This window comes from Ambystoma mexicanum, chromosome 6p, assembly GCF_040938575.1.
Source record: "Ambystoma mexicanum isolate Mex_15411 chromosome 6p, UKY_AmexF1_1, whole genome shotgun sequence".
Taxonomy (NCBI): domain Eukaryota; kingdom Metazoa; phylum Chordata; class Amphibia; order Caudata; family Ambystomatidae; genus Ambystoma; species Ambystoma mexicanum.
The window spans coordinates 1437414937-1437442319 of NC_090935.1; the positions used below are offsets into that span (position 1 = coordinate 1437414937).

The following is a 27383-nucleotide window of genomic DNA, read 5'->3' on the forward strand; positions in this document are numbered from 1 at the left end:
TAAAGGTTTTCATCTCAAGGACAGTTCTGGATAATAAACCAAGAGAGCCACTGAACCGCAGCAAGATACATTTGGTAATGAAAGGAATGCCTGACCTGCAATTTTTTACTTCGGCAGATATAGATTGTGTTTGATTTCCATTTTCTCCAACTACAGATACTGTTTACCTAGATTTGAAGTCAAGATTGGGGGTCAAAGTCATCTTGAGATCTGATTCGGAGTGGGCTAAGAGGGGCTATACAGTATGGCGAGATCTGCCTGCCATATCAAACGTAGGCACTCCACATGCAGCTAAATACGATGTACCACAGAAAAGGCCAAATAATGTGAAAATACCTACCACTTCCCTGAATGTGTGGGCTGTGGTACCGGAAATAGTCTCCCAAATCTTCCTTAAACTAGGGTTTCCAGAGCAGCCGCTCTAGTTAGGCATATGATTAAAATGCTATCCTGGAATACGATGGGGCACACATCGTTTTGTGGAGAAACTAGGAGGGGCTATATCTTCGAGAAATTTTATTTGGTATTGTTTCCGGAAACATGGCTAAAGTCCACCTTTGGGCTAGATGGTTTTTCTACATTCCACCAACTGGCCGTAGGGGAAAGGACGTCCAGCAGGGGGTTTATGTATTGCCTGCAGAAATTAGGTTTTTTCACACTCATCTTTGCTGTCTGATGCCGTTTCTGGGATATTGGTTGTTAGAGCCCAATCTGGGCGGGGAGGTTGCAATTCTAGCTGCATAGTAATACACATTTACTGGAATCCCCTAAAGTGTCCCTTGTTGGACTTTCTCCAGAAACTGTCAAATCTGCTTTTTCATTATACCGCCCAATTTCCAAGTGATTAGATTTTGATTATGGGACACTTAAACTCCCAATGTATAAAAGGTGTCTCCTTAGGCTCTGACAGATGTAAACTTCCCACGTTTAATGGGGACACATGGCGTAGCTTTTTATTGGGACGGGACCTATTGATGCTTAACAGGCACATCACTGGGGATATTCCTCAAGCCCCCACCTGGACAAGGGAAACATATTTCTCAATAATTTACTACATTTTTCTTTCAAAGAGCCACTTTGACAGGTGTGCCCATTTCTCTGTAAATAATTGGACTCCAAGTGACCATGCTATCTTGGAAGCCATCTTCAACATAAAACAGGGAAATGGGAAACTCAGATTTACGCAAGAGCTGGTTTTAACAATGCTAGCAATAGATTGGCAATATTTGAAAAGGGGGGAAATATCATAGGTCACATGACTGATGGGGAACTCTTAAAACATTGCCAACCTAGCCACTTTGTAGAATTTCTATGGGATCTTAATACCCAGATCGGTCCTCTGTATCTCGACTCTACAAACACAAACATCTGTTTGATGAACAAATATTTGAGGAAAAAAGAGATAAGAGGAGAAGTCTAAGACAACTAAAAACTGCAAACAAAGACACTGAAGAGTATAAAAGGGATGTAAGCCTGATAAATAACAACAATAGGAATTGGGCCAAGCCCCACAAATCCCTGAGACTCCAAAGAGAGGGGGAAGAGATGCTGAGGGCAGTCTGTCAGAAGAATTCTCGTAACTTCTGGTCAATCATTGGATCAATGGAGAGTCCTGTTAATAACGCAAAGCATGGTGTCATCCAGGAGCAAGTCTTGGTGGATCATTTCTCTAACGTATATGGTGCCAAGGGCTCTCCAAATCCTAAGATCATATTACACTCAGAATGGTCTTTGAATACTTCACTAGAAGAGCTGACTATTTTAATAGAAAATTCCTGCTTCTTATAGAATTGCATAAAAACTCGGAATTCAAGTTAGAATGAGTAGATCGGGGGAACTTTCAATAACAATCCGAATAGAAAGAGAAGTCCGATAGGGCTGCCTTTTGGCCCCATTTTTGTTCAACTCATACTTGGCGGACTTGGTACTATGACTCCAAGATGTGGCCCTGGTGAGTCCCAAAATGGGAACTACTATTATAAATTGGTTGGCATATGCCGATGATATTGTGATACCAGACCACACACAGCTATGTCTACAGCGGCTTCTCGATGCATTGCAAGAATATGCAAATTTAAATTATCTCAAAATAAATCCGACAAGTCAAAAATTGTAATTTTCAAACATCCTCTAAAGGTCACCAAATCATTCACCTGGCAGCTGAACAACCAAATAATTCCAATTGTTATGGAGGTCACCTATTTGGGCTCACAGGTTAGAGTGTTTCCAACAAAAGGCCAGTTAACATAGACCCTGGAAGCGAAAATCTTGGATTTGGGTTTACAAATGAAAACACGAATATCTGAATTTTGAAAATTCTCTATTGTTCCGGCCATAAGATTCTATATCAGCACAATAGTACCAATTCTACTTGATGGTTTGGATACCAATTTTCAATCATTTTCTAATGACTGGGACAAAATTGAAGGGTAAATATGGAGGCAAACATTAAGTCTCCCTAATTGTGTCCCTATTGCTTGTGTATGCTATGAACTGGGCCTCACCTCACTTAGAGCATGGTCGGAGTGGAAATGAATATCTTTATATAGAACAATTATTGATTCACCCTGCCCATCCTTATATGAAGATGTGGCAGTTCTATTAAAGGCGTTCACCAATATTTTTCTAAATATGTTGAGAGAAAAATGTACTGGCATTCTGATAGTAGGATACTACAGAAGAAATACTGATCCAAAATCCCCTCAAGGTCAAAGAATCCATGAAAAAAGATGGACTGGATTAGGACCATTGGGAGGATGAGATCTGTAAAAATATCCACCTCTATGTCCCTGACTGACAAACCAAGGTCCTTTCTACCTATCTATCTAAGGAAGTCACCAGACCCCATGACTAGATCAGACTTCTTAAGATTCCAATTAAATCTTCTACCGACACTGGAAATTCAGCATATTATAGATCTATAGATCCCAAATAACATCTGCCAAAAATGTGACACGGCTGAAAAACAGTCCATAGAACATCTGCTATCTGTATGCCTAGGGATATGGGACTTGAGGGTACAAAGGCTACAAAGATTAATACATAATGTATGGTCCTTAGAACAAACAGTTTTTGGCTAAGACTAGCTAGGGGAATGAGGTTTTTCTGACGGCTGAGGTAGTAAAGATACTGAAAGAATTCAATCTTAGTGGATACAAATGAGAATTAAACAGTAAGATACTTCCTAAAGATATGATGTCTCCATACAAAGCACTAACATCGAAGATCAAAGATGCCTCATGCACTCCAATCTTTGCTCTGATATGATATCAAGAATTAGTTTTATACGATGAGAAATCTCTTGTGTGTTTTATTTCATTAAGCATTTCTGGCTAAAAAGATAGACTGTTTGTTTATATAAGATGTTGATTTGGTTTTATGTCAGTTTCTTGTAGGTATACTTGTAATGTTTTGTTTTTAATTTTCTTCTCCCTTACTTTTGTACTTTGTTCTGATTTTGAGTCTTAATCTTTTATGTTTCTGTCATTGAATTGATTTTATGTAAGATATGATCTTGTGAAAAGTCAAACATTTTTGACTATGACACAATAAAATAAAAAATAAAAGAAATACAAGGAAAGTTGTCGGAGCAGAAGTTGTTTCTTTATCCTTTGAACTATGGCAATATAATCCTGGAAAGAGGACATCCAGGATTACCACTGGTGCTGTTTTCTTGGCTGGAATTAGAAGAAGTACTTTTGAACAGAAATCTGAAAAACGGTTACCAGTGGATTTATGTTTGCTGAACTTTTGTTTCCTTTGGAACTCACAAGAACTGATTTAAGACTTTACATTTCTTTTTGAACACTTGGAGACATTGACTTTGAACAATCCTGGGGAAGGAATCTACCCAGGACAGGTGAAAGCCAACCCAATCAATGGTTGTTGGTTATTCACTTGTTTATATTGTTTATGATTTACTTTGAATGTTTTTGTTGTTTAGTGTGAGGGCCAATTTTGATTATGCTATGAGTAATCTCATTGGACCTTAGATTGGGTAGGGAACTCCCTGATAGAGTAAGTTTAGTGAGGATTAATTTGCACTTTTTGTCTTCAATAAAATGATTACTTTGTATAAAAACACAAGCAGTTGCCCGCCTCACATTACTGACCTCTCACAATGCCTATCACCTGGAGACTCCAAGAGCTTTGCGTAGAAAGACACAAAGACCCACAAGACAGATAACCCAGTGTAAATTCAGTATATGGTCATACTCTATTTGCAGTGAAACAAACTCTGTGTTACTTGCATACTAAGAACTCACAATAACATCCCAGACAAATGGTTTTTCACATTTCTTTCCTTTAACAATACTACTAAGGGTAATAAAGAAAATAGTTCACAGAATCCACGTGAATATAAGGTCAAACGAGTATGATTTTAGTTTAACTTTACATGTTAGGTCAAAATGAATTTTCCTGCCTATTAGGTGTTTGTCAAAATGGCGGAAGTTGCCTTTCACCTGTTATGCCAAATTGATTTTGTTGCCTTTACATACTATGCTAACACGATTATTGTAGTTGCACTTTACATGGTGCTCCAAACGAATTTACCTGCCTATTTGTGATGTGCTAAACGTATGTAGCTGCCGCCTACGTGCTAGGCTATCACGATGTTAGTTCAACTTTACATGTTACCCCAAAACGAATTTTGGTCATAACGCATTTCTAACTTGACCAATTGCACACTCCAGGTCTCATTAACTGTCCGGCCGCCCTTTGATACCTTTACACTTGCTGCCTTGGTTTAGACCTTATATTTCCTTACCATTAGTGCAGCATCTATGCTAAAGTAGAGAACATTAAGACTACACTACAACTTTTCCGCTGTGCCCCACGGTTGCTCTATATGCCCCTGGCCACCTAGCGTTACCTTCACAAATGTAACTCATACTCCTAACCACATTAGTGTGGGCACCTACACACATTGCCTACCCACAGTCCCCTAGCTCCACTACACCTAACACATCCAAGGCCATGATGACTAACCTTGCTAATAGTGTCATTCTGAATCAGCCACAACAACAGCTACCCCACTCCCAAAACCACACTGTGGGATGGCCCCAGTTAAGTGACACATTACCCAGCGATATACCCACAACCACTAATCCCTATATAAATGCACCCGCCTTATGGCTAGAACACTTTGCCAAGAAACCTATACTTAATCAACCTTGTACTCTGCACATAAGAAATAACAAACTGGGTTCTAGAACGGCCCGTGCTACCGGCCGTGCGCAGAAGCTGTTCACCTTGACCAAACCATCCTCTCCTAGTCATAGCCTCACTTAGCCTTCCACATCCCACCTCAAGCCTATTCCTTACAACCTACCTCACACTCCCAAAGTTACGCTGATTAAGGGCACCCTAATCAATGCTAAGTCCCTCCCTGCCCATGCACTGGACATTGCAGACCTTATTAAGACTCAAGACCTCGATTTTATCGCCATATCAGAGACATGGCTCCATGCAGTCTCCGGACAACTAAACTTTCTCGCCATACCTACCAACTATTCCATCACTAGAGGTGACCGCAACACCTCGCAATCTAGAGGGGGCGGAGTTGCCTTTATTCACAAAAACTCACTTGGCCTCAGAGCAATGCCTAGCTATAAGATTCCCTCAGCTGAGCTACTCTCAGTCAAGCTTCCCATCTCTCCTAATCAAACTGCCACCTTACATCTCATCTACAGACCACCTGGCCCTATCACATCCTTCCAGGACTACATCACATCCCTATTAATAGACAACTCAAAAACTAAATCTCAAATCATCTTACTGAGGGACTTTAATGTGGGCTTCCAAGATCCTAATGACCCCATTGTGACCGACCTTGCTAATACTCTTACTGACTTGGGGTTCTCTCATCACATTCTAGAACTAACTCACATTAAAGGGTGGACACTCGACTGGTTAGTCGATTCCAATTGCAACGTTAGCCTTCAGACCAATTCACCTTGCGCCTGGTCAAACCATCATACCATTACCTTCATCATAGAAGCTGTCCAATGCCCCAAACAGACCATTGCCCCGGCCCTACCTACTAGAAATAAATGGGATATAACTAGAAACAAGCTTCTCCCACTTATCCCTCCCACTCTCAGCAAAGCGTCTGCTTCCTGCTCCGACCCCTCGATTCTAGCAGATACCTATAACCATGCTATGCTCACAGCACTGAACTCAATAGCCCCAGTCAAACTTAGGAAAGCGAAACCTCGTGCACATCTTATTTCCTGGTTCACACCACATTTGAGAGTGCTTCAAAAAGAATAACACACTGCCGAAACCCACTGGAAAAGTTATCCTTCTGATGCCCATAAGGACAGCCTCATCATAGCATCCATCAACTATAAAGAGGCTATCTTCCAGGCCAAAAAAGATATCTTCAACAATCGTATTACGCAAGCAGATTCTAACACCAAAGAATTGTTTAAAATTCGGAAGGAACTTGAATCGCCTGATTCATGCACTAAAGACAGCAAATGGTGCTCGAATATACAGAAAGCACTCTTGGACAAAAATTGCCACCCTCCAAACTAAAATCAAAACCAAGCAAAACTGTCTACAGACGGACAAGCAATTGAATATCTCTACGACTGTAATCGGCCATGCCACTTCCAATATTAAACCTTTCAGCTTCTTCCCACTCACTATTGCCGAAGTTGAATGCATCATTAATAAAATTAAACCTTCCAAATGTCAAGGCGATCGTGCCCAGCCCCAATTATCAAGGAGGCCTCCCATGATCTAGCCCCATTCATTACTGCCTTCAAAACAGTCATAGTCCCGGACAACCTAAAGGACGCCTGGGTCATCCCACTGCTTAAAAAACCTTCCCTTGATCCCAGCCTACCTACTAACCATAGGCCTATTACCACTGTCCCATTCATGCTTAAAATGTTTGACCGTGCCGCTTACCTCCAGGTCCAGAACTATTTGGACGTTAACAATCTTCTTGATTTAAGGCAATCCGGTTTCTGGCCCTGGCACAGGGTGGAAACTGCCCTCATCGATCTAAAAACACAGATGCAGGAGCTGAAAGACAACGGGAAATTAGCCTTGCTATTATTACTCGATCTCTCAGCTGCCTTTGATCTGGTTAATCACCAAAGCCTTTGCCAGCACCTCATATCTGCCACCCACTTCTCTGACTCTGCCACCGCCTGGATCAGATCCTTCTTAAGCAACAGATCTATGCAGATCTTTTGGCCGTCAGCATCTGCTGAGCCTGCTCCCATTCACTGCGGTGTACCCCAAGGTTCCTGTGTGTAACCTACACTTTATAATGCATTCACCAAACCACTGTTTGATGTCCTTGACTATCTGGGTGTCTCGTACACTAACTATGCCGACGACACCCAGATACTCATCCCCATCACAGGTGATTATGTAGTGGACACTAAAGCTCTGAATGATGTCTACTTGGTCATTCAGGCATGGATGGTGCAAAACGAGCTGTGCCTCAATGACGACAAGACGGAACTCCTTATTCTTACATACATCAACGTCTTAATAAACTTTACCCTTCATTTAAGTCGTTTATCATTGATGGTAACGTCATTAAGGTTTCTAAGGATACGAACATTTTAGGAATTTACCTTGACTCTACACTATCATTGTGTAGACAAACCAATGCTGTCAGTTCAGCTTCTGCTCATACATGCAAACGTATTACTGCCTGTAGACCATTCCTGACTACTCCCAATTGTACCATCGTGGCTATAACACTCGTCATGTCTAAGATAGACTACTGTAGCGCCCTTTACCTAGGAACTATCAAATCTAACCTTAACAAACTGCAAGTCACTCAGAACAATGCCATTAGAGCAGCATTAAATATACCCAGAAACTACTATATCTCTAATGACAGACGTAACCTGCACTGGCTTCCTGTTAAGCATAGAATCTCCTTGAAAACTCTTGCCTTGACTCACAAGTGCCTGATTAACCAGGCCCCTATCTACCTAGCCAACCGACTATCACCTCACACCTCCACTTGGCCCTTGAGAGCAGCCCAAGCCCATAGTCTATCCCTTCCCAGATAAAAATTACAAAAAGCTGGCGGCGCTAGCTTCCCTGTTCTGGCCTCTAAACTTGGAATACCCTCTGTAATGCTATCAGAGCTGAGCCCTCCTTCCAAACTTTTAAGAGCAAAACTAAAGCATGACTCTCAGCACAATACATTTGAGATATTCAATGCTATACCTCGGATACTGTCACTCTGACACTCACTTTTTAGCATTCTGCTGCACAGATCACATGTACTGAATGTTGTATTCTTTGTTGCATTTATCTCTTGTACGTAGTTAACTTATCCTTCGATGAACCTCCTATATTTCACGTGTGAACCTCCCATATGTTCACGCTTTTACTTGATAGAGGAACTGTTGTATTTCCTTCTTGTCTGTACCTGATCTTGTATTTTTATACTGTATGTATTCTTGTCATACCGTAGCTCTACCCACAGGACTACTGTAAGCTGGTAGAGCCACCTATTTGTCCATGTATGTAATCGTAACTTTGCCTCCTAAAATATGCACCCAGATGCCCTTGAGCCCGGCGCGCTATATAAATAAACAAAATACAAATACAAAATAACAAGCATTGTTCTCCCACTTGAGCCACTGTGGTAGAAGCAAAGTTGCAAGTCCCTCAATACCTGTACCTAGTTGTTACATTTGCCCATTCACAAACCTTAACAGTGGGCCGATGCATAATAGAGATACATGCTGGGCTTAGCAAAGCCCAAAGAGAGGAGTAGGCAGGCTCGGGGTGGGTGGTAATAAAACAGACTGTAATCACAGACCAATCTGAAATCCTAAATGATGGCTGGCCTTTATATTATGTTAGGCCAGTCCCATGAGAGCCCACATGACTCCTATCACATGGATTAATCAGGAACTGTGCCATCCCACACCAAACAGGTGATGCATATTACTCTAGAGCCCACCCAACGGGAGGGACAGACAGGCTATAAAACCAGTAAGCCCTTGTCAGTCCTGGGAAGAGCTTTGTGGTGAAAGGCAGATCCTGGGACAGCCCAAGCAACCAGACGTGGCCTGAAGGACATAGACCTGGGAAGAGTGGGTCAGCAGAGAGCAGCAAACCTTCTGCGAACTAGACTAGAAAAGGGCCACCAACAAAAGGAAATGTCTGAACAGAGTGCCAGAAGGCGTACCCCTTGTGTATGGCAAGGTGAGAGAGATGCAGGGAAGTATCAGAAGGGGTTTATCGTGTTAGAAAGAGAGTTAGAGAATTAAGAAGGGAGTTTTGAACGGGGACGTCATTTCACCAAAATGCCTGGGGTAGCGGAAGTGACATCACACAACCCCTGACCTCTGATGACATCACAGGAGGTGATGTCATGTGACCCCCGCCCCCCACAAAGTGACATCATGGGAAGCAATGGAACACAATATTTCATCCCTTGGCAAAACAGGAAGTGGCATCACATAGCATTGTTCATAAGTACACTATGAAAAATATGGTTACGATATCACTGTAATGTGATATACATTTCATACAAGAATGGATCCCCATACGTATCGTTAATATCAGTGTGTGTATAGGATCATATTACCAAATTACTGTGAATGCAAGCAGACTTCCAAGGCCAAATGATATTGATGTGTTATTATATAGCACTTATGCTTAAGCGCTTCATATAGAACAAATATACATACAATATCACCCAACCTGTGTTGGTACTCATTTATTGATCTCAGAATGATGAAAGGTTGAGTTTGCCTTGCCGGGATTCAAACTTGCAACCTACAGATAACACACACATTGCAGCAGCGAACGCTCAACTCACTGAGCTATCTTACCGGCTATAGCTATCTTACCGTCTATAGTAAAATGAGCAATTCCATGTCTGAATGTTCTCAAAGTCAGAAAACAAATTGCACTCTGTAGTGGATACCATTAAACTGGTAACTGAGATTTAACGCCTGGCCAGATCATCTGCAGGTCTGGTGCAAAGTTGGCCACATGTCAAGCCTGCGTGGATCTACTTTTCAGGCTTCAGAGGTTGGCAAAGCACATACCATTGGGAGGGCTCATAACTGTGTATTAAAGAAATTAGAGTAGCGCAGGGGAAGCAGCGTACGCACATTCATCCCGTACTCTGGGCACTCGATACCTCATACGATACTATGTAATAAGTAATTTATAACGTGCCTGCGCACATGTGTTTCTAGGCGCTAGGCATACATGCAAACAAACATCATGAACAACATGCCACTGAGATAGGAAAGATAGACACATTACCACAAAAACTTAATTGTGGCACAATTAAATCAAGAGCTCCTTTATGTGCTATGGTCAAACATTTCTACACTGTACACAAGCTTTTAGGCACAAGGACTTTGTCAAATGACCGAGGACACTGAGATGGAATGCCTTGTTATGATCGTAACAGAGATAATGGCAGCAAAAAAAACATCCTATAACTGCAAAATGCGAAAAGCAAAATACATAGTTTGAAATGGATGCTTATTCTACTCGAAATTCCTTTTGGACGTTTTTATCTGCATTGTGAATTTGAGGTGTTTCAGAACAGACTAAATCAGTGACTCACCCCCTGAAGTGTGCCTGAAATAAACCTTTAATAAATTTAGCAATTATTGTATAGAATTCCAGAAAGACAAATTATATGTTATTCCTATTCTTTCTTATTTAGGGTCACTGTTCAAAGTGTAACACTTGTTTTTTATTTATTTTTTAAGAGGCATGAACAAGAAAACAAGACACTCTAGAAACAAAGAGCCACATGGGGCTGGCCACAGCCCAGGAGCTTCCATTTAAAAAACAAAAATGTGTTCCTTTTTTTTTAGGGGTAGCAAGGGAGACCCCAGGGGTCGCAGCTGCGACCCATAGTGATCCTCAAATGACATCCCTGACAATGTGAAGGAGAAGGGTACCACCGTAGAGAGTGAAGGAAGGGGTAGTACCGGGGAAGCAGGATAGACTGAATCAGGGGAGAACTTTGGAGTATTTAGTGAAAGTCGACACATACGTTTGGGAAAGGAATAATTAGGGAACCACTTGGGAGAGCGAAGTAAGGGGTATTGCGGGCGAAGTGAGAGGAAATAATAATATCACTATCCTGGCATGTTCTACATTTGTGTGTACTCTGATATGATAATAAACAACAATGTTAATGTCAGAATCTCCATTTTGAGAACAGTTTGTTAAACCAAAATGTATACCCTGCCTATGCAGAAATGACCACACAAGACACTGTTCTTCTACATGATTTATTGTTTATTTTTTTCCATGTCACTATTTCTTTCAGTAACACTAGGGACATATTTATAGAAACCCTGTAGTTCACAAGTCAATGACTTGTACTAACCTTAAACAAGCTCAACATAAATGGACCACGGGTTGCAGTGGGTCCTACATGGCTTACGAACAGTAATACATATGACTCTATTGATGACTTTGAAACAATTCAGGTAACAGATATGGCGTCATTATGAGTATGATGCTAATGCCAAAAGCATTTGGTATTGTAAAGAACACTTGTTCTTAAATGATCATGTAATTATGAATTGTGATCATATGAGATATTTACAGTAGAGGGCTACATAGAAAGTACTATCGGGTATATAATCCCTATGTACCCAATTTTTGTAATACTGCAAGTAGTAGCCCATGAATAAAACTCATAATTAGGGGATATTTTCAAATGAGAGATGTATAAAATACAACATGTTTACCACTACCCCCCTATCCATTATGAGGCCCTTATCCTTAGTCCGTTCCAAAACTGGAAAATTCAGCACTATTGCTACCACTATTATAATTTCTGCTCTTAGTTATTTCTTAGCGACATGAAGGAAACCCCACAATCATCTGATTGAACTAAGAATACAATTTCATTTAAAGCAGTCAGGGGCCAGTCCATTCTAAAGCCAGCATGTTATTTCTATAGAGCAGCTGTTTTCCAGTAAGTTTATGAACCATAAATTATACTTTTCAAAATTATCGTACCTGTAACGGGTGGCCCATATTCTTTTATCTCGTTTTGGTATGGCAAGTTCTAAAATTCTGAGAAAAAAACAGATTATAACATCAATACTAATCTTATAACAAAAGCATCAAGCAAAAAAAGTGTGCATAATAAAGGGCCAACTTTTCGACATTACTATGTATTTGACGAGGTCAGTAATCTGACCTTGCTAAAAGGGGGTGAGGACTTCGACCAGCCTGGAGTGTGTGAGACCCACCACGGTGGGAGTCAGAGCCAGTCCTGCCCCAAAGGAGGAGGGTGGCAGATAAGAGGGCCCCAATTCCTATCCCCTCCCCAAGTTCCTGCTTATGTCTGTCTAGTACCAACTTGCATGAACCCAGAGAGCTTATGTGGCCGCTGAAGACGCAATGCAAGGCTCCTCAGAAACCGTTCCCAGAATGAGAGAATTGCTGCTCAGAGCCGATTGGACTTGTCATGGAACAGCGGTCCAGCAATGAGATTTCATTTACCTTGGGGGAACCACACCAAGGGTTCCTAACACGAACTTAGCCACTTTACAACGCGGGTCGACATTGGTGTCTCACGGTGGTCCCACATGGAGAAATGGGGCAGGGCTTCATCTGCTACTTTATTTATTTATTTAGGATTTGTATAACGCAGAACCACTGACCGTAGGGCTTAGGGGCGCTGACATACACAGAACAAACAGAAGGCCGAAAGCCACGAGAGAGGAATACAGGTGCAGAAGAGCTGACGGTAGGACCAGCAGAGTGTTTAGTTTTTCTGAAAACTCTATTAGAATTTTCGGCTCTCAGTTTAAAGGGGATATTATTCCAGGCCCGAGGTGCCGCAGAATAAAAAGCTCCCACCCTAGTCTGCGACAGTCTGCAGGCCGGGACAATTAACTGAGAGTGGCTATTTAATCTATGACTGTATTTACTCGTCTTAGGCCTTAATTCCTCATTAAGGTAGTTAGGACCAGAATTTTTCATACAGTTGAATAAGATAGACAGGAGCCGAAAGAGAATTTGTTCCTTATTAGGAAGCCAATGAAGCTCCCTTCTCGCCTTGGAGATATGATCTGATCTCTTCTTGTCCAGAACAATCTATTCACTTCGCAGTTTGGAAGGCCGTTCAAGAGTCTACTACAGTAATCTATCCTATAACTTATCACTGCTCTCGCCAATGTTTCCCTACTAGTTTGTGAGAGAAAAGGGCGAGCATGAGATAGCAGTTTACTATAGTAGGTGGACGAAGCCACCAGACTGCTAACCTGCGCCTTCATGTTGAGATTGCAGTCAAGATAAATCCCCAGTGTCTTGACTTTTCTCTGGACCTTTATAACACAGTCATCAATAACAAATTGGGAGTATTGGTCTTCTAGTTTGCAGATTTTAGAATCAGTACCCACAAGTATAAGTTCCGTCTTGCTTGTATTAAGGGCCAATCCATTGGAACACATCCAGCTTTGAATGAGAAGGTAAATCCTGTTGATATTGATTTCGTCATCCGAGAAGACACCCGTAATAGTGATGATACACTGGGTGACATCGGCATAGTTTGTAAAGTCTATGTTGTTACTATCCAGGAAATCCACAAAGGGCACCGTAAAGATGTTATAGAAAATAGGAGAGAGACAAGCTCCCTGAGGGACTCCTTGAGTCAACTCCTTGGTGTTAGCATCTGCCAGATTGCTACTCACTCTCCATTGGTGGGCTTTCAGAAAAGAGGCAAGCCAATCAGCTGCCAACGCTGAGAAACCTGCCACCACCCTCAGCCTGGAGACCAACACAGTATGGTCTACCAGGTCGAAGGCGGCGGTTAGGTCCAGCAGCATAAGCATGCTGGGGTTGCCTTGATCCATATGGCGGAGGAGCCTAGATTTTAAATCCAGCAGAGCAGACTCAGTACCGTGCTTTTCCCGAAAGCCAGATTGTCTCTTATTCAAAATGTTAGCATTTCTCAGGTGAGCCAGTAGTTGGGTATATGCAACTCTGTCAAAGATCTTAAGCAGAAATGGAGAATTAGAGATAGGGCAGTAATTAAGTGGATCATCAGGGGAGAGGTCTGTTTTTTTTAATAATGTAGTCACCCAAGGGTGTTTGATGCAGGTCGGCACAGCGCAGTTCCTGAAGGAAGCATTAACAAACTTACAGATGGTAGGGATGAGCGAAGCAGCACATGCTTTGATCGTTAGGGCAGGACAAACATCTTCCTTGCAGTTACGGTTTACCAACTACAACAGGAGGAGGACCAATCACTGGCTTTTATAAGTGAACATTTTCCTCAACACTGCTTGCCCGAAAGCAGCATCAGATTTGGAGCTGGAATCCAGACAGTATTGTTTGCAAAACTCCGAGGGTGAAGCACATATAGCAGCTTTGCTTATCACATACGGGTAGGCAAGCCTCTGAAAGGCTTCTACGGCAGCTTTCGCTCTTAGAGCGTATGCATGGATCCCTTCTGGCAGAGCTCTTATCTGATCTCTGTATGCCTCCACAGTGCCAGCCACTATCGACTTGGCGATGGAAGCCTTGGAAGCTTGGTTACCTTGGCAAAAACTCCAATCAGCGACAAAGACCACATCAGATTTTCTGAAATCCTTAATTCTGATCAGATAGAACCTAAGCGCCCTCCTAACATCAAGCCAATTAATTGCGAGTTTTGTCAGCATCAGCTAGGTTAGGGAAAAACATTGGCAGCACAATCTCCTACTTGTATGGAATGCAGAAAAAAACCTTGGCTAAGCGGTTGGGGTGTGTGTGAAGCACCAATCTGTCCCTGTGAAAGATCATTTAAGCTTCTAATATATCAAGGGCCTGTATTTCACTTCTTCTCCTTGCTGATGTTAGCACCACTAACATCTTTGTTTTGTTGTGACTAACTTGATGTCTACCGAGAACATTGCTTCAATTGGTTTATGGTCTGAAGCCATCAGCACTATATTAAGGTCCAAGACTGGGTGAGGTTGACTGAATGGAGGGTAAATTCTGAACAATCCCTCAAAACCCCTTTTAACCACTGAGTTTGAGGAGGAGAAGATGATCTCATCCAAGTTCTTGTTTGCTCCTATTGCAGCCATAGAGGTGAAACAAGTGTCCACCGACCCCTCATTGGGCTAGGTGCTGAAAAAGATTGGATGTAATTCAAGCAAATGGACGGAGGTTCCCTGTTTCTTTTTTATGACCAACAATAGACTGTTGTCCCTTTACTCCTGTGCGCAGCACGGGTAGAGTCTGTTTGGGCCCATTGAATAATTTGAAGAATTTCCTCTGACAAACCTAGATGACCTAGTGTCCATTTTTCAGGAACCTGACAACTAGGAGTAGGGATAAAGGAGATGGGTAAACAACTATACCCTCTGCTGTGTCATTAGCTGCTGGCACAATCCCAGCCTCAACGGACCATGGCACACTAGTTGGATAAGATCCAAAACCCATTCTCTGGAGGGCAAGTAAGGAGCCACCAGTATCATTCTGCATCCCTCCGACAAGTGAAATTTGTGGTTGACCCTCGGAAGAAAGGCAGTTGGAGGGAAGGCGTAACACCAAAGATTGTTCCAAGGTTTCTTGAGCGCATCACCCATCGGTCCCTCAACCTGCCCTTCCCATGACTTGAAGCAAGGGCACTTGGCATTCAATGCTGATGCAAATAGATCCTTCGTTGGATGTCCCCAAAGATCGAACACCAACTTGAGGACCACCTGATGAAGCACTTATTTGTAGTTGATTGCACCTAGTTTGTCTGCGTCTGTGTTGCTGTCCCCTGGAAGGTGAACCGCTCAGAGAGCATTCGTTGAATAGAGGACCACTTTCAGATTCCTACAACCAGCAGGCACAGGGAAGGGAACCTGGTCCTCCCTTGCTTATTGATATAGAACCTGGACATTGAGCTGTCTGCTCCAATGAACACCGCTGTGTTACAAACTAGTGGCAAGGATTACTTTAGAGCCAATGCAGTTTCTTTAAAGTCCAGTATATTGATATGTTTGGACTTGTCCAGATCTGTCCAAAGACTCTGGGCATAATGGGGACTTAGAGAAGCCAACCCCCTCTCCTGCTCCTCTGGAGATTAATCTGTCGTGATTGTGAGAGAGTGAGGATTGGGCGACAGAGGTGCTCCACTCATCATTAGATTGTTTTTGCCTACCAGCAAAGAAGGTCCTCTCCTAAGACAAGCGGAATAGATACTATATCTGACTGGGGCCCCTTTACCTGGCTCCAGGAAGCCGATGGGTGAAGCTGAATGAGCCACACCATGAGCCTGGCCTGGGGTTCTGCGTGCCCCACCTGAATCCAATGAAGGTCAATTTATCGAAAGGTGTTAGTTCCAACTTCCTGAGATTGACAAAGAACCCCAGACTGTAGAGCGTGTCTATCAGTATATGAATCGTAGTAAAAGTTACTGCAGGTGAGTGGGCCCTGATTATTCCTCAAAAGAGAAGCAATTGAACATGTGAGGGACCAAGTTGAAGCGGAAAGGCAGGACCTTGAATTGGAAATGTCTTCCCATGACTGAGAAGTGCAGAGACTTTTCATGCTGTTGCCATATCAGAACATGCAAATAAGTGCTATCAGGACCAGGGGGCACATCCAATCCCCATGGGCAGAGGGACTTTGCAATCTGAGCCAGTGTCACAATCTTGAATGTTTTTATGGGTAGCATAAGTTCAGGAAGGACAGAGACAGTACTACTCGCAGGCCCACCTGGTTCTTTTTTAGAACTGAAAAGATTCTTGATTATAAGCGGTTACTCCGATCCAATAGGGAAACTGGTTCAACCGCTTGAACTTAACACAGCTATATAACTTCTTACAGTAGTGCTTGAGAGCATATCTGCAAAAGTGGAGGAGAAGCAGGAGGCTGGGAATGAAGGGGTAAGCAGAAATGTGCAGAAACCATAGAAAGAAGCCAGGCACCTGATCAGGTGACGCCATTTTCAGAATGCCAATCTAGCCTGCACCCTACGGGGTGAGTGGAGCGGGACACCATCCTCATTGTTATTTAGACTCAGAGGCTGGTGAAGTGGAGGGTGAAGAATAAAATCCTTTGGGGGTTGTACGCTGCTGCTTGTGCCTATTCGGACTAGGCAACCTCCCAGGCTGCCTTTTTCTCTTTTCCTTAAACACACAAAAGTCACTGAAGGATCCAGATGTGTTCTCGGATCTGAATTCAGAATGCCCACAAAATTTTGCTGCCAGTTTAGATGAAATAGCCAGTGACTTTTGTGATTTTGTGAGCTGGCCTTTTTCTTAATCAGTTAATCGCCGGACAATTGATGGAAAACATGAACACCTTTAAACAGCAGCTCTAGGATACAATCCTGCACATCCGTTGTGAACTTTGTTTCATGAATCTGGGCACAATGCTGCATGTGTGTGTGGGGTTATTTGCCCTACTTGCTGTATCGATGTGTGCCACTAAAGATTCAAGCAGAACCTGTGCAACTATCTTTGACTCGGTAAGGCCCACATTAAATGCTGCTTGGTGGTCCAGAGGAAGGTCTGGCAAAGAATTGCTATCTGCCTCGAAAACTATTAGTTAGCTGCACACACAACAGCATCCTCGTTGGCCTGCCTTAAATGCAATCCCACATTTGCCTAGACGTTACACTTATAGACTTCCAGAACCTTGTCTGCCTTGGACAGGCTCAAAATGAAGATGATGGTGTAGAGGATGTCATTGAGGTTGGCTTGGAATAAAGTGACTTAGCCGCTAAAACGGAGGACTGAGGCTGTGGATGAAGCATTGCCTCCCCTTCTAACGCCTGTATCTAGCATTCAGATTTTTATTGTCGGGGTGGAATGAGGCTTCTGCCATACGTATTTGTCTATTGCCAAAACCTCCATTTGCAAAGCGATTCCTGAACCGATACATGCTTGAAATGCCAGGATTTCTTTTAGGACCCCTGCTTCCGAATGCTCTTTCTAGGGAAGCACAACACCTAGGAACACCACCAACCCTTCCATTCAGTCATGAAATGATTTTGCAGCTGATGGGGTATCCCCCTCATCATCCATGTCCTGCTGTGGAATCATTGGTTTGTGAGACAACTCAACCCCCAGAGAAGCTGAACCTAGGTCTCCAGGTTGGAGTCACCAGAGGAGCCTACAGAGCAGGCGTGGAATCCTGCAAACAGGATGCTGGGGACACTGTGGCTTGCCAGGTAGAAGGTACTGGAGTAGATATGGGATGGGACTAACGTTGCGGAGGCACACACTTTTGCATTACATTTTTTAGGATATTGGTCATTTGTGGAGATTTCATTAGCCCCACAAATATGTCAAACAAATGCTCTTCACAGGCTTCTTGTGAGGACTGTGGACCTGATACTGCATAGCTGAAGATGGAGCACCGTAGCCTTGCCCAATCTGGTAAGCCTGTGCCTCCTAATAGCTAAGGGAAATTGATGATGAGACTCATCACTCACCCTAATGTGTCCCCCCCTTTTTCTTTGTTCCTCAATGTAACTAGCGCCTAAATACCCGAGGGTTTTGTGCGCTGTAATAAATGCATGAATAAATAAATATTGGTTGCAGGGGAAAAATCATGCCTAGATGGGGTTTCACCTGAAGGACCCAAATGTCTAACTTAGCTGTTCAATTTGGTCGTCACCTCTGTGGGTGAGGATCCACCAGAAGAGGGAGAATCGTCATTAATTATGCACAACATGGAAACCACGTGCCTCGCCGCCATTTTGAGTGCTCTGGATAGATTTGAAAGAATGCACAGGGAGCCAGACTCTGCCGCAGAGCCTTGAAGAAAAGGCCTTAGTGAGCCCTCAAGCCAAACCTCAATGTCTTTATGGACCTCTGCGCATGCTCCAGCAGGTTTTGTGCCATCGGCCTAGACCCACTAGTCCATCTGCGAGGAGTGACGCACCGGAGGTCAGAAGAGTTCAAATGAAATAAACATGTTTCTCGGGCCAGATTCCATCATGTGCAACACCTCATATCCAGATTCTGTTATGCCCAGTTAATACATCATGCACAGTTTCCATTATGACTAGTTAACATATTACTTGCCAGTGTCTATTATACATTGTCAGTATGTCTGCGCCAGATTCCATGAGGCTTAGATAACACGTCATGGCTAGAATCTCTCATGTAATATAGCACAGCCATACTGTAAATTGTCCATAGGTGCAAGCCAGTTACCTCATTTCTAGATTTATGTATGCCCCATTTGCCCAACTCCGCCCAGAAGAAGCTCTTACTTTCTCTTTTTGTTGCATTTTGCCCCCTGAGAAACCGGACATCGGTGGTGGGGCTTTAGAGATTGGACAGTTTTCAAAGGGAAGAGCAGGCCCTGCAGACTCCTTCCCTGGAAGTGCTGTGCCACAATACTGTCAATGGTCGGGAGAAGGCATTCATCATTTTGGTAGGGAGCCACAATGTGTGCTAAAAATGGGAGGGCAAACAGAATAATGCGGCACGGTCTCTCATGCAGTTGTTGTGTTGCATTACTGGGTGACCTGGTCAACAGGGTAACCTTAGCTGAGATGCTTCTAAATAATGCATAGTTCAGTAGAGACTCAGGGCAGTCAGCTGGGCTGTTGCAAAATGGCTCAGTCTTCACATTGTGGCTGTCTGAGCCGTCACCTACAGCCCAGCTCTTATCATGATAGCATACAGGCCGCCAGGGCTTATCGGGCTGCACATAGTTTGCATTAGCTAGACCTGTCAAATGAACTGGTTTGATTGCTGCAAGCATGCAGGGCAACTCTGCAGTAGTGTTGCTGAACACTAGTCCTGATTCTACATTTTCCCTTGTTCTATCTTTCCATTTTAAAACTATTCCAAAAAATACATATGCTTGAAAATCTTTATTTCGTACCTTCTGCTTGGATCTCCCGGGCTGTGGTCATCTGCAAATAAACAATGAGATCAAGTTAGTTTTCCAATTAGTTTTACAATTAAAAGGGGAATGCCTTTTTTCATCCTTGGAACCCAGAAGGGAAAGTGCTCCAAGGGGGTGTCCGGTCAAAGGGTCGACTACAAAGGGTCGAATGGTCAAAGGATCGACACCAAAGGAACGAAAACAAAAGGATCGAATTTTTTTTTTAAAATTAAATTAGGGGGGTTTCGTTTATGGAAAAAATGTGGTTTTTACCACAAAAAACAGGGGGTTGCGGGGTTGGACCCCCCAAATTTTTTTATTTTTTTTAAATAACAAATTTCGATCCTTTTGTTTTCAGTCCTTTGGTGTCGATCCTTTGACCATTTGATCCTTTGGTTGTCGATCCTTTGACCTCCAACCCTCCAAGGGCATACAAAGGCAGATTTTCTTCTTCCATTAAGCTGTAGTTTTATTAAAACATTCATTTAAAAGTCCATTGTTAGAAAGCATGAACAATTTGAAGATTCGGGTTTTTAAATTCACTGTACTAGGTCAACTGAACAAAATAGTCCAGCTTTCCTCTATCTTTAAACATAAGTAAAATCCCTCCCTGTCTAGACATTTGCTTATCCAGGTAACTCCTAAACTATTTTACTTGTTTTACTCTTTTAAATAAATATTATACATTTTAGACACTAAGGGCTTCATCGCGGCCTTGGAGAAAATTGTAAAACAGGCAGAATTTGCCAAATGCCAACCGTTTTACCACCCTCCCAATTACAGATAAGGCAGTAGATACATCAAGCAATATTCCAGGCTGGATGTATTCCAATATTCCAAAAGAATAACACAGGTGGTAAAATAAAAACACCAACATCACAAGTTGGGCGGTATCCTGGCTGTAATACCTCCTAACAGTAATAGCGTTAGTGCCAACCGGTTTGGCAGTATTACTGCCGGATCACGGGTTGGGTGTTAATGGTAAATCCCCATTCCCCATTGGATCCAATCGGGCATTTTCAGCAAAAATACTGCGTGCTAATACAGTTGCCAGTAATTACACCAAAAACAGGGCGCTAAATGCGATTGTCATTTCCAGAAGAAAGCTGGAGGTAAAACACATGATAGGGCCAGCCCTTAAATGTGGTGGTAATACAGTTACTGCCGCATTTAAGGCCTACCGCCCAACTCGTGATGTTCCAACGTTCATTAATCCCCCGTTTATTTTTCGTGGCACTTTTTGATGAAACTTTTGTGCCAAAAAATATGGGCGCGGTGGAGGAGGGCATTTAAGTGGTAGGGTGGGGTGGTGTTTTGGGATAAATAATAGGGGAGGGGGAATTGTGGGGACCTTCCCTCCCAAAATAAAAAAGAATTTGATTATTTATTTCGGCAATAATGTTGCAGCAAAAAGTGCCGTGAAAAAAAAGGGCGAAGAATGAACATATGATATGATATGATGTGGCATTTATAACGCGCCACAGAACCCTTGTGATGTGTTTCAAAGTGTTATTTCACTTTGAAAATCTGTCACTTTTTACCTCCACCTGACAACCGGAGATACTTTAAATCTCTAGCCAATTTGTCACAGTGCACTCCTCTTATTCCTTGAAATTTTATAAAGTATAAATTTAGTAGTGGGGTGCCGGGGAGAAAACCAACCCTGACACTAGGTTGTATATAATCTACTATAGACAACAGATAACCACACACTTGTGGATTTCTCCCGTCCCCGGCACACCCAAACAATATTGTAAACACAATTAATGAATGATTTCTGTATGTTCAATTCTGTAATTCAAAAATAACGCTTTGCTTGTAACTCTGGTCTTATAAAGAATTCTTTACTCAAAAAAATGTATACATACACACTTATTCAATTTTGTTAGACCATATACAATACCAATCTGTTGAATTTAGAACTTTACAATATGTCACTTTGTTGATCATTTCACAATTCGAAATAGACAATATACAGTGTGACGTTTAATTATTCAGGGGCAATCTCTTATAGAATAACAATACGTTAACTTGTGTCTCTACCCGTTTCGGGGTTTGATGCTCCCCTTCTTCAGGAGTTGTCTATTCCCTTCAAAGGCTCTGTTGTTCCATCTATAATGAACAATTTAAATTGTTAAGTTTTAAATTCCATTATTCTATTGTTTTTTACTGTCACTCTAATTAGGATCTCATAATTAACTAAGTGATTTTAACTAATTCAGTACGGTTTTTCACTAATTCAGAGAATTGCCTGTTCAACTCAATAACAACAATACGGAATAAATAAGGATAGCTCCACCCATTTACACTAATCCAGTTAAAAAAATATATACCCTACGGGGTATCCAGATTTTAACATGTTAACTCTTCAATTAGATCCATTCCAATATTCACCTGTGGAACACTTCCAATGGTTTCTCCCATCTAGGATTGTCCTTTATACCCACACAGAATTCTAATCTATTAGAAGAGAAGGTCAATTTACACAGATTAACTAGAAAAATGAGATTGAAAGTATTTTTCGATACTAACACGACCACGGGGGAACCAACTGTACCACACGAATATCTAGAAATAAAACCGAAGAGTACCTTCGACCCAAAGGTGAACAACATTAGAATAAGAATGTTCGAGGAACAGATGCAAAAGGATCTCAGGAGGATCATCTTCAATAAAGCTAGGAATTACAACATCAGAAGACACCAAAGTAAACTAATTAAAGAATTAGCAGATGATGCTAGTCTAACTATGAAACCAGCTGACAAGTGTCATGATGCCTACCTCCAAGGAGCCAGGCCCAGCCCAGCAACCCCAGAGGCAGACATCATTTTCCCCAAGGACGTCTCAGCGGGCCCAAGTTGGGGCCTTTTGGACGCAGTCCTGGCGCCTTCGGCGCCAGGCTCATTCTGGACCCCAGTCCTGGCGCCTTAGGCGCCAGGCTCATAAAGCAAGACATGTGTGTAAGTGTTTTAATGTGCACTTACCTGAAGCAGACCGTGCTGCTACATCCAGGCCCTCTTGAGGACTGAATGGGGCTACTTTATCTTTTGGACTACTTTATCACTCGGGTGTGGTCTGAGGAAGAATACATACCTGAGTGGAAGGATACATACCTGGAACTACTTTACAGGCTATTTAAACCACACCCGAAGAGCAGCACATGCTTCGCGTTGTTCTGCATCTAGCAGCTGGACGCTCACCGTGTTTGCTCCTGCATTCGGACTTCTGCCACGCCTGCCAGCATCCTGATCACCTACAAAGGAAGAGAAAGAGAGAATAGGAGAAGGAAAAGACTTTACCTGCAAGATCCGCATTCCGGAGTCAGCTCGCCGACGATCCTGCAAAGGAAGACACTTAATTTAAAAGCACATCGCATCGACCGCCGCAGCGCCGCATTCCACTCACCTTCACAGGGCGCCTCCATGTTCAGCAGCGATCACCCGGATTCGCAGCCACGCTTCCACGCCTAGGGAGAAAAAGACAAGAGCAAAGGTGAGAGAGAGAAGGGAATGAGGAAACCTAAACCTCCATGTTAAGACTTACCTGTTGGGTCATTCCCTCTTCATTTCGGGTCCGCGCCGCATCCAGGCATTTCCGGACCCCGGCCCCTATGGGGAAAAAGACATTAGCGTCAATGAGCGAATGAAAAGACATTACCCAAAAACGCTCATCAAGACTTACCTGATTTCTACAGGGATTGCACCTCGCATCTCGGGTCGGTGCCTTTTCTCCGGCATTCCGTACCCCGGCCCCTATGGGGAAAAAGACATTGACATTAGCATATTGATGCAAGGACAAAAGGGGAACCTTTCAAGGAACTTACCTGGAAGCCAAGCAAGTTTGGTTCTCATAAAACCAAGAATCCAGTGAAGTAACTGGATACCAACGCGCCCCTGCATCAGAAGCAGGAAGGAGAGCTCGCCCTTCAAGACCCTAAGAAGGATACTTTTGGAAGCCGGACAAGCAGGAGTTGGGAGTCCGGTCCAGTCCATCTTCTGAGCCCCGCGCAACACCTTAGAAGAGGTCACAGCAGCACGATCCTGGCCAGCGCCTCCGTGGGAGTCAGGTGAGCGTAACAGAACGCGAAGCCTACCCACAATTTCCCACCCGGGCGCTATGGAGACTTCTGAGACAGACCAGCTGGCCCAGCTGTTGGGGGAATTAAGGGCAGAGGTACACTCAGCTCACCAAGAAACTAATGCCCTCAAAAGAGAACTCATTCTCTCCAAGGAACAAACTGATGACCTGGCCAAACGATTGCTACAGAGTCAGGCTGGACAAATTCCTTTACCTAGTCCCGGGGGAATTTCCACTTCGTTGGGTTCGAGTAACCCTGTTCAGATCAATCTGCCGGGATCCATGCCTTTAGCACCGCCTGAACGTTTTGCGGGGGACCCAAAGAAATATGCCATTTTTATGAACCAATGTCGCTTACATTTTATATGCAGACCAGGAGCCTTCCCTGATGATAGGACCAAAGTGGCCTTCGTGTTATCGTACCTAAGTGGCTGTGCTGCCGATTGGTCTGTTCCCTTGGTGAACCAGAACTATCCAATTCTCCAGGATTTTCAGGGCTTTCAGGCCAGCATGGAAAGGTTGTTCGCTCGACACTCGCAGGGACAGGCCCTTGACAACGAACTGCTATCTCTACGACAAGGTAGTCAAGATCTTTTGTCTTATATAGCCTCCTTTAACAGACTGGTGGTGGAAACCGGATGGCCTGAAAATAAAAGGATCACTTTATTTCACCGGGGTCTGCGCGGAGAGCTAAAAGACATTCTGACCCAAGTAGTGAATCCACCCCAGGGCTGCGCAGAATATATTGACTTTGTGGTACAACTGGATCACAGACTTCAGAATAGGAAAGCAGATCGGTCCAAGTTTGAAACCCAAGTACCGATCAGAACCCTCGTAAACCCCAGGAATACCGAAGCTTCGGAACCTATGCAAATAGGGGGAGTTAAGGGGCCGTTAACTCAGAAGGAACGCGAGAGAAGGCGACAAAAGCAACTATGCCTCTATTGCGGGGCTTCCGGTCACTTTCTTCGTGATTGTCCGGTAAAACCACCTAGGAAGGTGGTTGGTGCCTCTGACAACAACTTAATGGAACCTGTTTCGGGAAATGACCTGGCTCGACAAGCGTAGAGGTCCGCTTCCCGAGCTTGAAAACGAACTCTCTGACCTCGCATTTTGTCTTGCCAATGGTGCTCGTGGATCCAAAAAAGCCCCAAAGGTTGCATGCCATCAAAGCATACGTCGACAGCGGAGCTATCGGAAACTACGTGGAGCGCGAATTGGCCTCCAGGATGAACCTTCCTCTGCATCCAAAAATAAACCAGGATGTCATTACTACGGTTGATGGTACCGAAATAGCCTCTGGGCCGGTAACGCATTCCACCACAGAAGTGACACTTGTGAGTCAGGATGGACATCGGGAAGCAATAGTGTTTGATATAATCAAGGCTCCACAATTTCAAGTAATCCTCGGAATTCCTTGGTTAGAAACACACAATCCTCGAATAGACTGGCGAGCAAAGAGAATAACTTTTCCAGATTGTGGTCCCACTTGTTATCCTAGAAATCCAGCTATTGGTTTAGCCACAGTAACCCCCGCCACTGTTCAACTACCGGCAGAATACCTTGAATACCAGGACGTTTTTCAGAAAGAACAGGCTAACACGCTACCCCCTCATCGTTCTTACGATTGCCAGATCGATCTAGTATGCTCAACCGCCGTGTAGTAGGATTTACGCTCTCACTGAACCTCAAAACCAGCATTTGCGTCAGTATTTGGATCAGTACCTTGCCAATGGCTTTATTCGCCCATCAAAGTCCCCGGTCTCTTCCGCTTTGTTCTTCGTGCCTAAAAAAGAAGGAGACCTTAGAACTTGTATTGACTACCACGCTTTAAATCAGATAACGATAAAGAATCGTTATCCACTGCCTCTGATCCCTGAACTTCTTGATCAAGTAAAAGATGCTCGTATATACACCAAGTTAGATCTCTGGGGAGGTTATCACCTAGTGCGAATAAAAGAAGGTGACGAGTGGAAGACAGCTTTCCGCACCAAATACGGGCTCTTCGAATATCAGGTTATGCCCTTCGGTTTGTGCAACGCGCCTGCAGCTTTTCAATTCTTCATGAACGATGTTCTGCGAGAACTTATCGATGTTTGTGTCATCGTATACATCGACGACATCCTGGTGTACTCATCTTCTGAGTCAGATCATCGAAAACATGTTCGAGCAGTTCTAGACAAATTGCGCCAGCACAAACTATTTGCCAAGCTGGAAAAGTGTGTCTTTCATACCACTGAAGTTGAATTCCTCGGATTTGTTCTGACTCCTAAAGGAATTCGAATGGATTCACAAAAGGTGGACACCATCCTCAAATGGCCATCTCCCGGTTCAGTGAAAGGGGTTCAGAGTATGCTTGGCTTTGCCAACTTCTATCGAAGATTCATCCCAGAGTTTTCACGACTAGTCCAACCCATTACTGCTCTTTTACGTAAGAATAAACATTTTGAATGGACTCCAGAGGCCGAACAAGCCTTTCAAGACCTAAAGACCAAATTCACTTCCGCACCTGTGTTGAAGCATCCGCGTCCTGATCTCCCGTATATTGTTGAAACTGACGCATCCAGTTTTGCCATGGGAGCTGTCCTGTCGCAAAGGGATCCGAAAACTAACCAGCTACACCCTGTAGCCTTTTGGTCCAGGAAATTCTCAGCTCCTGAAATTAATTACGCAATTACCGACAAAGAGTTACTGGCCATTAAATCTGCTTTTAAGGCTTGGCGTCATTACCTCCTCGGTGCAAGACACACCATCACTGTAATTACGGATCACAGAAATTTGCAGTATTTAAAGACGGCCAAAGACCAATCTTCACGACAACTCCGATGGGCTTTATTCTTTGCAGAATTTGATTTTATAATTACCTATCGCCCTGGCTGCAAGAATGGCAAAGCGGACGCCTTATCCCGGATTGGCATGGAAGAACCCAATTCGTGTTTAGAATCTGTGCCGATAATACCTGAACAAAGAATCTTAGGTTTGACTTCATTGCAAACCATCGAGGACGTTGAAACTCGAGTCAAACTACTTTTTGACCCTTCAGCCTTACTGGAATGGACTCAAAAGGGTCCCCACTTCACCGTTAAGGATAACTTACCGTACTTCCAAGAGCAGTTATTTCTGCCAAGTAAGGAATTGCAAGAACTAGTTATTGCTCATTATCATGAATCGTTAATGGAAGGACACCCTGGTATCGCTAAAACAGAAGAAAAGATCAAACGCCAATTCTGGTGGCCTTCTTGGAGAAAAGACATAAAGTCTTTTGTGATGTCTTGCGGAGTTTGCGCCCAAAATAAAGGTCAAAGGAACAGGCCAGCCGGCCTACTTCAACCCTTGGAGATTCCACCGGCACCTTGGCACACCTTGTCTATGGACTTCATTACGGACCTGCCTCCGTGTGGTGGTTACAACACTATCCTAGTAATCGTGGATCTGTTTTCCAAAATGGCCCACTTTATCCCTCTAAAAGGATTGCCTTCAGCTTCCATCCT

At 43.3% G+C, this 27383-nt stretch overlaps 1 protein-coding gene across 1 annotated transcript in view; it reads right to left on the reverse strand.

The window, feature by feature from the left end:
* Window positions 1–27383, reverse strand: part of SPMAP2L (sperm microtubule associated protein 2 like) — a 368678-nt gene that overhangs the window by 184549 nt on the left and 156746 nt on the right. The window contains exons 5-6 of the mRNA XM_069626161.1: window positions 19813–19843; window positions 11998–12054 (exon numbers count right to left, since the gene is read on the reverse strand). Of these exons, the coding sequence (XP_069482262.1) occupies window positions 11998–12054; window positions 19813–19843 (88 nt within the window). The remainder of the gene's footprint in view (window positions 1–11997; window positions 12055–19812; window positions 19844–27383) is intronic.